Here is a 12,266-nt window from a genome sequence, read left to right on the forward strand (position 1 = left end):
TCTTCCTGGGGTGAACCGGTGGTTCCCCCGTAATGGGGTCCACGCCGAGGCCCCAACTTCCCCCCTATGCCGCCTCCACTGCCCCCAAACTTTGAGGGCCACCACCACCACCGGGCTCGTGGTATACCTCCTTGGAGGGAGCGGCAGCCAGATTCGTACCCACACAGGACGCCGTTTCGCTTGCCTTTCTTAACAGACAACAGAGTGATCAAATCTTTGTTTCCTTGCCTTAACTGTACTTGAATCCAGTAATGACAGGTAAAAAGGGCAATATTGTGCACTATGAGGCCATCTTGCCCCGAGACACCCCTGGTGTGGAATTTCTTTGGAATCGTTCCCGCCCCATCGCCATAATTCCGCTGGAAGAGCAGCAGAAAACCTTGTCCGCAAAATTATGGGCACAGTTCCAAGGAAAAATTTTGGTTTAGTAAATCACTTAACTGAACTGGCCGTTACTGTATCAAACATGGAATTTCACCTTCGGGTCATTGTAAAAGGCCTTTTGTTACATAAATCACACTTCTTTCCATTATTTTCTGTGCTGTTTCTCTATTGTATCTCCACTATGACCAGAAGACTCCACGTTCACATATTTGGTCACCTTGGTAACCATAATATTATTCATAAGAGTTATGGATAATTTGAAATTCCTCATAAGATTCCTATGAGTAACATAATTCTTTGTCAAGATGTGACTTCATCATACTCCTTCAGCCAACTATATTTCCATAGATTGCACATTTGGATATGAGAGTGCAATTACCATTCAATGATTCTGCTTTTCTCTGAAACTGCAAGATATTTGCGCCTTTCAAAGAGCAGAAGGATACAGTTTATCCATGTGAAATTATGGTGTCTGTGCTTCAATAAAAGGCTTGTAGCTCGTGATCCTCCATTAGTGTTGATTTGCAAACCACTACAACAGAGCATTATGTTTACCATTTATTCTCTGTATTCTTTTCTCAGAGGGTTGCCCTGGCCTTTGCAATAGTAATGGGAGGTGTACCCTTGACCAAAATGGCTGGCATTGTGTTTGCCAGATGGGGTGGAGAGGAGCCGGGTGTGATGTCGCCATGGAGACCGCATGCTCTGATAGCAAAGACAACGAAGGAGGTAAGAACACAGATATTCAACCCTTGCAGCTGTCCATGCCTGAACAAAAGTTTAATAAGAATGATACAGAATATTACTGCAGGTTTACTGCCAACTGGTTCTTTCTTTGGAATAAGGTTTGATGCTTTCTGGAGCCTTTCATGCATGTTGAACAGAGGTAATTAAAATAAATCACAGAATTTTTATTTTTTTAAATGTTTTATTGAAAATTTTTTCCCAAACAACAATTTTTCCCCTTACAAAGCAAACGCAACAATAGCAATACAGAAAATTTTAACAATACACAAGTAACAAAACCTCTTTATCTTTGACCTAAACTAAACTAACCCCCCCCCCCCTTCCCCCTGGGTTGCTGCTGCTGGTCATCTGTCTTCCCTCTAACGTTCCCCTAGGTAGTCGAGAAATGGCTGCCACCGCCTGGTGAACCCTTGGGCCGATCCTCTCAGGGCAAACTTTATCTGCTCCAGTTTAATGAACCCCGCCATATCATTTACCCAGGCCTCCAGTCCGGGGGGTTTCGCCTCCTTCCACATGAGTAGGATCCTGCGCCGGGAATAAATCACTGAATTAAGCGATGCACAATTCAAATACAGTTTTGCAGCAAAAACAAATAAAGGGTTTTACAAAAATGCAGCAAAATCTTTTATAGAATCATGGAATGTTTATGGCACAGATAGAGGCCACTTGGCCCATCATGTCCACGCATGCCAGACAAATGAACCACCCACTTTCTAGCGTTTGGTGCATAGCCCTTCAGGTTACACAGCCCTGAGGTGCATATCCAGTCACGGTTTTAATGAGTTGAGGGTTTCTGTCTCGACTACCCTTTCAGGAAGTGACTTCCAAGCCTCACAACCCTCTGGGTGAAAATACATTTATCCTCATCTCCTCTCTAATCTTTCTACCAATCACTTTAAATTTCTGCCCCCTTTTCCAACATATAGATGCGTTATTTTGTTGACGGTCAGAATCAAATAAATCAAAGAGGTCGGCCTTAGTTTACAAGTCCAATTTACCAGTGATGTGCAGTGCCCATGCTCCAGTCCAATGTTGTTCTCTGTATCTACTCCAGCCCTAACTGTCTAGTCCAGTCTAATGCAGCCCTTCTTGTTCAGCCAAGTCCTTATTCCCGTGAGTAGCATAAATGTATAATTTCTCTTAATTCCAGCAAAAATCCTTCGTTGGGTTCCGTTCCCATCGGCACTGATCGTCAACTAATACTGTAACTAAATGGTCATTATTCTTATCTGAATTTATATTGAATATTGACAGGCGGTTAAAGCCTCGTCCTGTTCTTCAGAAATGTTTCCAGCACATTCTCTCAGTATGACGAGGAACATGGATCTTGTCGTGTTGGGTGTTCTGGTTTACAAACAAGCCAACAATGCTGGAAGTGGTGTAACGCTATTTTATTAACTGTTCAACTATGCTAACATACTGTAAACGTGGGTATAAGCAATACCAGCTTAACTATGGACCCTCTCCTATCACTAGCTATGGTGAGGCACTCAGCACATGGTGAATGTCTGTGATGCAGGCTGTGAGCTCTGTGCTCTGAGCTGGCTGCTGCTAGAATGAGCGGGAACTCTCCTGTCCCCTGTCTTTATAGTGCTTGTGCTCTCACTGGTGATTGGCTGCGGTGTTATGTATGCTGGTTGGCCCTACTGCATGTCCATCAGTGTGTGTATGTGATTGAACCATAATGTACTGATGTATATTATGACATCCCCCTTTTTTACAAAGAACATGTGCCTATGTGAGAATAAATAACGTGTAATGAGTGTATCTGACCATGTGTGTGCAGTATTTACATAACTATGTACATGAGGCTAGTCTATATACACAGGAAGGTGCCTGGTGCAGAGAAAAGAAAAACAAGCTGTTACACCAACAACAAAACTAATAACGAATGCTATAAACAAACTAGTGAAATGCTGAAACAGGATGAAAGAACAAAGCATTGAGTCCAACATTGTAAGGCTCATAAATCAAGTCTCTGAGGTGGGCGACGAATTTGGGTTGACTGTCAGGTTGGCACACCACTCGTCGTCCGGATCAATGCTGTGTACCAACAGCGGCTGGTGCTTTCGATTCGGGGACAGCCTGTTCTTGGTTATGACAGCGACTTGAAAAGGCTCCCTGTCCTCGGTGTCACTGGTCTGCATGAAGCCAGGATCGGACTCGGTGAAGGTGGGTTGGATTGCCCGAACATTCCTGCGAGACTGGTTAAATCGTTGCGGGTTGGCAGGCTGGGTTGCGTGACAGCAGGCAGCATAGTGGCCAAGCCTGCCACAGCGTAGGCACTGTCGCGATTTTGCAGGGCATTGCCGCTTTAAGTGGGCGGAGCCACAGTTGCCGCATGTCGTGACGTCAGTGCGTTCGTTGCGCCACAGTGCATGCGCGGTACGGTCTTGCGTGGTGCAGGCCTGCGCATCGCGTTCCTCCATGTCACCGTCCCCTCGTTTGGCGCGTACAAGCCCGGGAGGCCTCGGAAAGCACGCAAAATGGCGGCCCTCCTTCAGACTGCGGCCCGGGAGGTATTTGATCGTTTGGACCCGTTCCGCCTCATGGGGTCCTTGCCGCGTCGTTTCAGCTGCCTGTATGTAGGAGTACCAGCTGGTGGCATTCTCGTGCAGGACACAGGTCTCGATGGCAGTCGTTAGGGTTAGTTGCTTAACTTTAAGGAGCTGCTGACGCAGGGGGTCCGACATGACCCCAAAAACAATCTGGTCGCGTATCATGGAGTCGGAGGTGGGCCCGTAGCCGCAGGATTGCGAGAGGATGCGGAGGTGTGTTAAATAGGATTGGAAAGGCTTGTCCTTACCCTGCAAGCGCTGCTGGAACAGGTACCTTTCGAAGCTTTTGTTGAGTTCAACACTGAAGTGTGTGTCGAATTTGAGGAGCACCGTCTTGTACTTGGTCTTGTCCTCGTCATCCGCGAATGTCAGGGAGTTAAAGATGTGTATGGCATGTTGCCCAGCCGTGGAGAGAAGAAGGGCTATCTTCCTGGTGTCCGATGCATTCTCCCTGTCCGTGGCCTCGAGGAAGAGCTGGAAGCGCTGTTTAAATATCTTCCAATTTGCCCCGAGATTGCCAGCGATGCGGAGCGGCGGCGGCGGGTTGATGTTCTCCATGCTGTCGGATGCCGGAATGCTGAGAAGTTGCAGGTAGGTCTCACAATTGCTAGATTGCGGCCACTCCTTGTACCATGTCGTGTTGGGTGTTCTGGTTGGTGGAAATTGAATCCAATAAATATATGGAATTAAAAGCCTAATGATGACCATGAAACCATTGCCGATTGTCGTAAAAACCCATCTGGCTCGCCAATGTCTTTCAGGGAAGGAAATCTGCCGTCCTTACCCGGTCTGACTTACATGTGACTCCAGACCCACACTCTTAACTGCCCCACCACTGAAATGGCCGAGCAAACCGCTCAGTTCCAGGGCAATTAGGGATGGATAACAAATGCTGGCCCAGCCAGCAATGCCTCCATCCCAAGAACTAATAAAAAAAATTAAATAATAGCGTTTGATCAGGAGAACCTCACAGGAAATCCCAGCCAGTCCTTTTCTCCTCATCGTCCTGCAACAGTAAAGTACATCATGGACTCTGAAGTGTTTTGGGATAGCACAATGGATTCTAGTCTTGGGTGACTGTCTGCGTGGAGTTTGTATGTTCTCCCCGATGTCTGTGTGGGCTTCCTCCGGGTACTCTGAATACCTCCCACGGAATGTGGCGACTAGGGGCTTTTCACAGTAACTTTGTTGCAGTGTTAATGTAAGCCTGCTTGTGACAATAAAGATTTTTTTTTTTTAATTATTATAGGCAGAGGAAAGGTTCCTGATGTGATTCCATTGTTTCTGACTCCAATATTTAATGGGGAGCATGTGTAAAGCAGAGTGAGAGAGAGGGGGGGGGGGAGGAATTAGTGTGTGCAGAGTTTCGATGCCGAAACCCGGAAGTACAGGTTTCCCTGTATGCTTTGATTTTTTTCTGAAACACGATCCTCCCAAAAGTCGGTCTAATTTGTGAGCGTGGGTTTCCTCCAGGTGCTCCGGTTTCCTCCCACAGTCCAAAGATGTGCAGGTTAGGAGGATTGGCCATGATAAATTGCCCTTAGTGTCCAAAATTGCCCTTAGTGTTGGGTGGGGTTACTGGGTTATGGGGATAGGGTGGAGGTGTTGACCTTGGGTAGGGTGCTCTTTCCAAGAGACGGTGCAGACTCGATGGGCCGAATGGCCTCCTTCTGCACTGTAAATTCTATGATAATCTATGAATTGACAGGCACTGCTTCCAGTCAGGCTGAAGCACTGCCAAGTCAGTTATAGCCAAAGAGAAGGAGCATGTGAGAGCCTGGCAAAGGGAGGCCGTTCCCCAAGTTGGGATGGTGGGGTGACTCCGGTGAAGGAGCTAAGCTTGCAGGGGCAGGGGAAAGCACTGTTGCTCCTCCTAGCCCACGAGCAGCACTGAGACGCATTTGAATTCTCTACAAAGAAACCTGACAGGTTTCACAAGACCAGGAAGAACCATCCAATCAGTGGTAAACTTATAATACTTAAATGAGAGAACCAGGTTCCTGGGAATGAGTTCCCCCCCGGCCCATGTTCCACCTCCATTTAGCCAGATTTGGCCAGGTTTGGATCAGATTATAGATCTTTAAAATCTGATTCATTTATCCCCAACCCCTGCCGCCCCATTTTAGTGGGTTAGCATTACCCTCTTTATCTCTGCTGTGGAACCGAGAAGCCATTCAATGCTTTGTTGGCTCTTTGTCTGAAGGAGAGCTATGCTAGGCGTTCACCAGTGTTTAAGCATTTGCTTGTCGTGATATCCTTTGAAATAACATTCCACATTTACCTTACATTTGTTCTTTACTATCTTTCTCAGCCAGATGAGGCCTCTTCCTCATACCCCCTGTCAAATTTCAACAGTTTTTCCCACAACTCAATCTGAGACTGAGACTTTAGCTTTCCTGTGCATCTGTTTTGTTGAATGTTTCCCTCAAGTGACAGCGACCAAAACTGGGCTCCAATGGTAAATGTGCAGCCTGACAAGATTACACCATGACAAACTCGAGCATGTTCTTTACTACCATGGCTGGAAAGAGGGATTTCCCGCGCATCCTCCCCCTCATGCCGGGATTTCCGGCGGTGGAGGTGGCTGGCGGTGTGATTTCCCAGTCCTGCCGGCGTCAACGGCATCTTGTCATCAGCGGGACAGGAAGACCCCGGCAGCAGGAAGGGCCTGGAAAGCTCAGTCCGATGGTGACTCTGCAGTAACTGGTTATGTTGAAGGGCTAAGTCAACTATAAATGCCTCTATCCTATCGGGCTTTGCACTATGTTATTTTGGTCCATTCATGAGGTACACGTGCTGACCATTGTTTTCCCCCAGCCTGGAATACCTTGCACTCTCCCATATTAATTTCCAAATGCCATCGTAGCTTCCCTCTCTCTGATTTGTCCGATTCATTTTGCAGGTCGAGCCTTGCACACTATACAAATTTGTTCAGTCTTCACGGAGCTTCTGACTCTGAGCCGCTGATGTAAATTAACAGCTGCAGTGGTCTCAACACAATCCCTGAGGCACCCAACTCGGAACATCCCCCATCCTAACATTACTCCATCTGACAAGTACACACTGCTTCCTACCTTTCAGCCAATTTATTTTCCATTCCCAGATGCAACATCCTAGCAGAAGGTCAGAATAGCTTTGGACATTACTAGATAAAGGAGTTTAGTGGTGTCATGAACAGTGGAACAAACTGTATTATTCATGATATTCTTAACATCCCTTTAAGCACCGAGCCTATGAGATTATTCCAACTTCTTCCTAACAGTGTTGTGAATAGAGCAGATGTATTGACTCTAATGAATTGACTCCGAGATAGTGATAATGTATATTTAGGTTTGCAGTGCTGGTCTCCTTCTCTTTGCAATCAATAAATCTTCAAATCCGCTTGGCAGACTGGGAATAGAGCACGCATGAAACAGACTCAGTGAATGAAGCCTTTAAAAATGAATAAGGAAAAGCAAACTTCAAACGCAAATCCACATCAGTCAAAACTTAGCACCATGCTGAGAGTTCTTCATTAAACACAATGTCCTGGTGAAGTGATTAACTGGGTTGATATATAGCATTCAGCACTGTGATGGGAAGCATGGAGAAAAATAGAAATAGCAGCTAATTTCAAAATATAGCAGGTGCAATTTAATACATGGGGAAGAAAATATTGAGGAATGTAGGAGTGAGTGGTAGAGAATGATTAAACAACAACAAAAATGGATTTAATTCTGCAAGTTCACATCATTTCAAAATCTCATTATTTTCCCCCTACCCTCACCAAACAGTGACAATCTCATTACATTCAAATGTCAAAAAGGATTATTTTGTATTAAGTGCATCCCTCGTCCTCACTGGAGTCACTGAGTCATTACAGTACAAAAAAGGAGGCCATTTGGCCCATTGTGCCCATACTGCAACTGCTGCCTTTGTTCATTCGGAGGATATAGGCATTGTTAGAAAGGCCAGCATTTGTTGCCCAAGTTTACATCCATTGAGAAGATGGTGCTGATTACAACTGAAGGCCTTGCTCGGCCACTTTAGAGGACATTGAGAGTCAGCCATATTACTGCAGATCTGGAGTTACAGAAAGACCAGACTGTGGAGATGGCGGCATAGTGGTATTGTCACTGGGGCTGGTTTAGCACACTGGGCTAAATAGCTGGCTTTCAAAGCAGACCAAAGCAGGCCAGCAGCATAGTTCAATTTCCGTACCAGCCTCCCCGAACAGGCGCCGGAATGTGGCGACTAGGGGCTTTTCACAGTAACTTCATTTGAAGCCTACTTGTGACAATAAGCGATTTCCATTCATTTCATTTCATTTTCACTGGCCTGGTGATCCACAGACCCAGGGTAATACTCTGGGGACCCAGGATCAAATCCCACCATGACAGATGGTGGAAATTGAATCCAATAATTATCTGGAATTAAAAGTCGAATGATAACCATGAAAACATTGTCGATTGTCCGAACGAAAAACCCAGCTGGTTCACTAATGCCCACTAGCGAAGGAAAACTTCAATCCTCACCTGGTCTGGACTACATGAGACTCTAGAGAGTAGTCTCTCTAGACTACATGAGACTCCAGCAATGTGATTGACTTTTACATGCCCTCTGAAATGACCTTCAGTTGTATAAAACTGCTACAAAGTCTAAAAGGAAAGAAAATGGATGGACCACCCAGGATTGATCTAGGCACTGGAAACAACAATGCCAAACCCTGTTGACCGGAAAAGGTCCTCCTTACTAACACCTGGAGGCTTGTGTCAAAGTTGGGAGAGCTGTCTCACAGACTAGTCAAGAAACAGCCTGACATGGTCATACTCACAGAATCATACCTTACAGATAATGTCCCAGACACCACTATAGCCATCCCTGGGTATGTCCTGTCCCACCAGCAGGACAGACCCAGCCGAGGTGACACAGTGGTATACAGTCAGGAAAGAGTTGTCCTGGGGGGTCACATGGCTTCACCATGGCAAAAGAAACCTCCTGCTTAATACCGTGGACTTCCACAATCAGCTGATGAATCAGTACTCCTCCATGTTGAACACCACTTGGAGGAAGCACTAAGGGTGGCAATGGTGCAGAATGTACTCTGGGTGGGGGACTTTAATGTCCAACACCAAGAGTGGCTCAGTAGCATTACTGCTGACCAGGCTGGCTGAGTCCTAAACAACATATCTGCGAGACTGGGTCTACAACATGTGGTGAGGAAACCAACAAGAGGGAAAGACATACTAAATCTCATCCTCAACAACCTGTCTGTCACAGATGTATCTGTCCATGACAGTATCAGTAGGAGTGACCATCACACAGTCCTTGTGGAGACGAAGATTGAGGATTCCCTCCATCATGTTGTGTGGCACTAGCACCATGTTTTAATGGGATGGATTCAGAAAAGATCTAACAACTCAATCAGGTGGCGCATCCATGAAGCACTGTGGGACATCAGCAGCAGCAGAATTGTACTCAGCCACAACCTGTTAGTTCATGAGCCAGTATATCTTCCACTCTACCATTACCATCAAGCCAAAGGATCAACCCTGTCAATGAAGAGGGCAGGAGGGCATGCCAGGAGCAGCACCAGGCATACCGAAAAATGAGTGTCAACTTGGTGAAGCTGCAATACAGGACTACCTGCATGCCAAACCGCATAAGCAGCAAGTGATAGACAGAGCTAAGCAATCCCACAACCAATGGATCAGATCTAAGCTCTGCAGCCCTGCCACATCCAGTCATGAATAGTGGTGTACAATTAAACAACTCACTGGAGGAGGAGGTTCCACAAAGATCCCCATCCTCAATGATGGAGGAGCCTCGCACATAATTGCAATGATCTTCAGCTAGAAGTGCAAAGTGGATGATCCACCTCGGTCTCCTCGAGAGGTCCCCAGCATCACAGATGCTAGCCTTCAGCCAATTTGATTTACCCCACGTAATATCAAGAAACAGCTGAAGGCACTGGATACTGCAAAGGCTATGGGCCCAGACAATATTCCGGCAATAATGCTGGAAACCTGTGCTCCAGACCTTGCTGCGCCCTTAGCCAAGCTGTCCCAGTACAGCTACATTATCAGCATCTGTCCAGCAATGGGGAATATTGTTTAGTTATGTTCTGTACACAAATAGCAGGACAAATCCAACCCGGCCAATTATCACACCATCAGTCTACTCTCAATCAACAATAAAGTGATAGACGGGGTCATCATCAGTGCTATTAAGTAGCACTTACACAGCAATAACCTGCTCACGGATGCTCGGTTTGGGTTCCGCCAGGGTAGCTCAGCCCCTGACTTCATTACAGGCTTGGTTCAGACATGAGCAAAAGAGCTGAACTCCAGAGGTGAGGTGAGAGTGACTGCCCTTGACAACAAAGCAGCATTTGATCAGCATGGTAGCAAGGAGCCCCAACAAGGGCGGCACGGTGGCTCAGTTGTTAGCACTGCTGCCTACTGCACTGAAGATCCGGGTTCGATCCCAGCCACCAGGTTACTGTCTGTGTGGAGTTTGCACATTCTCCCCAAGTCTGCGTCAACCTCACAACCCAAAAATGTGCAGGTTAGGTGGATTGGCCACGCTAAATTGCCCCTTAATTGGGAAAAAATAAATAATATAATCTTTATTGGGTGCTCTAAATTTATTTTAAAGAAAATCCCCAGCAAATCAGGAGTCAATGGGAATCCGGGCTGAAACTCTCCACTGATTGGAGTCAAACCTGGCAAAAAGGAAGATGGTTGTGGTTATTGGAGGTCAGTCCTGGGACATCACTGCATGAGCTCTGCATGATAGTGTCCTAGGCCCAGCCATCTTCAGCTGCTTCATCAATGATCTTCTTTCAGACATCAGGTCAGATGTGGGGATGTTCGCTGATGACTACAGAATGATCAGCACCATTTGCAACTCCTCAGACACTGAAGCAGTCCACATGCAAATGCAACAAGGTGGGGACAATACCCAGGCTTGGGCTGACAAATGGCAAGTAACATTTACACCACACAAATGCAAGGCAATGACCATCTCTTAAATTGTAAGAGAGAATTAAACCATCGCCCCATGACATTCAATGGCATTACCATCACTGAATTCCCCCATGATGAACATCCTGGAATTTACCGTTGACCAGAAACTGAACTGGACTAGCCATATAAGTATTGTGGCTATAAGAGTAGGTCAAAGGCTAGGAATCCTGCGGCGAGTAACTCACCTCCTGACTTCCCAAAGTCTGTCCACCACCAACAGGACACAAGTCAGGGGTGTGATAGAATGCTCCCTACTTGCCTGGATGAGTGCAGCTCCAACAACGTTCAAGAAGCTCGACACAATCCAGGACAAAGCAGCCTGCTTGATTGGCACCCTTTCCCTAGACATCACTCCCTCAATCACCATCTTACAGTAGCAGCCGTGTGTACCATCTACAATATGCGCTGCAGGAACTCACCAAGGTCCCTTGGGCAGCGCGTTCCAAACCCATGACCACTACTGACTGGAACGGTTCAAGAGGGCAACTCACCACCACTTTGTCAAGGGCAATTAGGGATGGACAACAAATGCTGGTCTAACCAGCGAAGCCCATATCCCATAAAAATGAATTTAAAATAGATGGGATAAGGACAACAGATTTCCTGCTCAGAAGGAAATTAACAACAAGTAATATTAACGCCACACTAATGCCATCTTCAACAAGAGAGAACCTAACCATCACTCATTAACATTCAATGGCATTATCGTCACTGAATCCCCCACGATCACCATGCTGTTACTATTGACCGGCCATATGAATACAGTGGCCACAAGAGCAGGTCAGAGGCTAGGAATTCTGCAGCAAGTGACACACATCTGACTTCCCAAAACTTGACATTTAACACTGATATTAGAATTTAATTCAAGATTCATTTTGTTGCATTTAAATTCGTCACCTGTTGTACATAGAACGTAGAACATACAGTGCAGAAGGAGGCCATTCGGCCCATCGAGTCTGCATCAACCCACTTAAGCCCTCACTTGCAACCTATCCCCATAATCCAATAACCTCTCCTAACCTTTTTGGACACTAAGGGCAATTTAGCATGGCCAATCCACCTAACCTACACGTCTTTGGACTGTGGGAGGAAACCGGGAATTGAACCTGGGACCCTGGCGCTGTGAAGCCACAGTGCTAACCACTTGTGCTACCGTGCTGCCCTCGGGAGATTTGTACTCCCGTTAATGGATCATTAGTCCAGTCCTCTGGACTGCTGGTCCATTATCGCAATGCTGCCATATCCTGCTTTTCATGTGTTCTCAACCTCAACTGTGACTCAGGGAAAAGCAAAGGCAAAACCTTCCTGAACAGCGTTGAAGAACAAATAGATGGACAAGTTGCTCGAATAGATGTTTGATTTACAAGCGTTACACATGGTACGCAACAAGCCTTACCTCTTAATCTGATGGTAGATGGTTTCAGGGCTTCATGTTCCCAAAATGTGTTCAGAATATTACCCCCAAAGACTGTAATCTTAACAACTTTAATCTACAAGATGCACTGTAGTAAGGCTTCTTCAACATCACCTTCCAAATCTGCGACTTCTACCAACTAGAAGGACAAGGACA

At 46.2% G+C, this 12,266-nt stretch overlaps 1 protein-coding gene across 29 annotated transcripts in view; it reads left to right on the plus strand.

The window, feature by feature from the left end:
• Positions 1-12,266, plus strand: part of LOC140429166 (teneurin-3) — a 3,593,949-nt gene that overhangs the window by 3,443,545 nt on the left and 138,138 nt on the right. For all 29 annotated transcript variants that reach the window (XM_072515817.1, XM_072515806.1, XM_072515811.1 and 26 more), the window contains one exon: positions 967-1,113. In XM_072515817.1, coding sequence (XP_072371918.1) covers positions 967-1,113 — 147 coding nt within the window. The remainder of the gene's footprint in view (positions 1-966; positions 1,114-12,266) is intronic.

This window comes from Scyliorhinus torazame, chromosome 9, assembly GCF_047496885.1.
Source record: "Scyliorhinus torazame isolate Kashiwa2021f chromosome 9, sScyTor2.1, whole genome shotgun sequence".
NCBI classification, from domain to species: domain Eukaryota; kingdom Metazoa; phylum Chordata; class Chondrichthyes; order Carcharhiniformes; family Scyliorhinidae; genus Scyliorhinus; species Scyliorhinus torazame.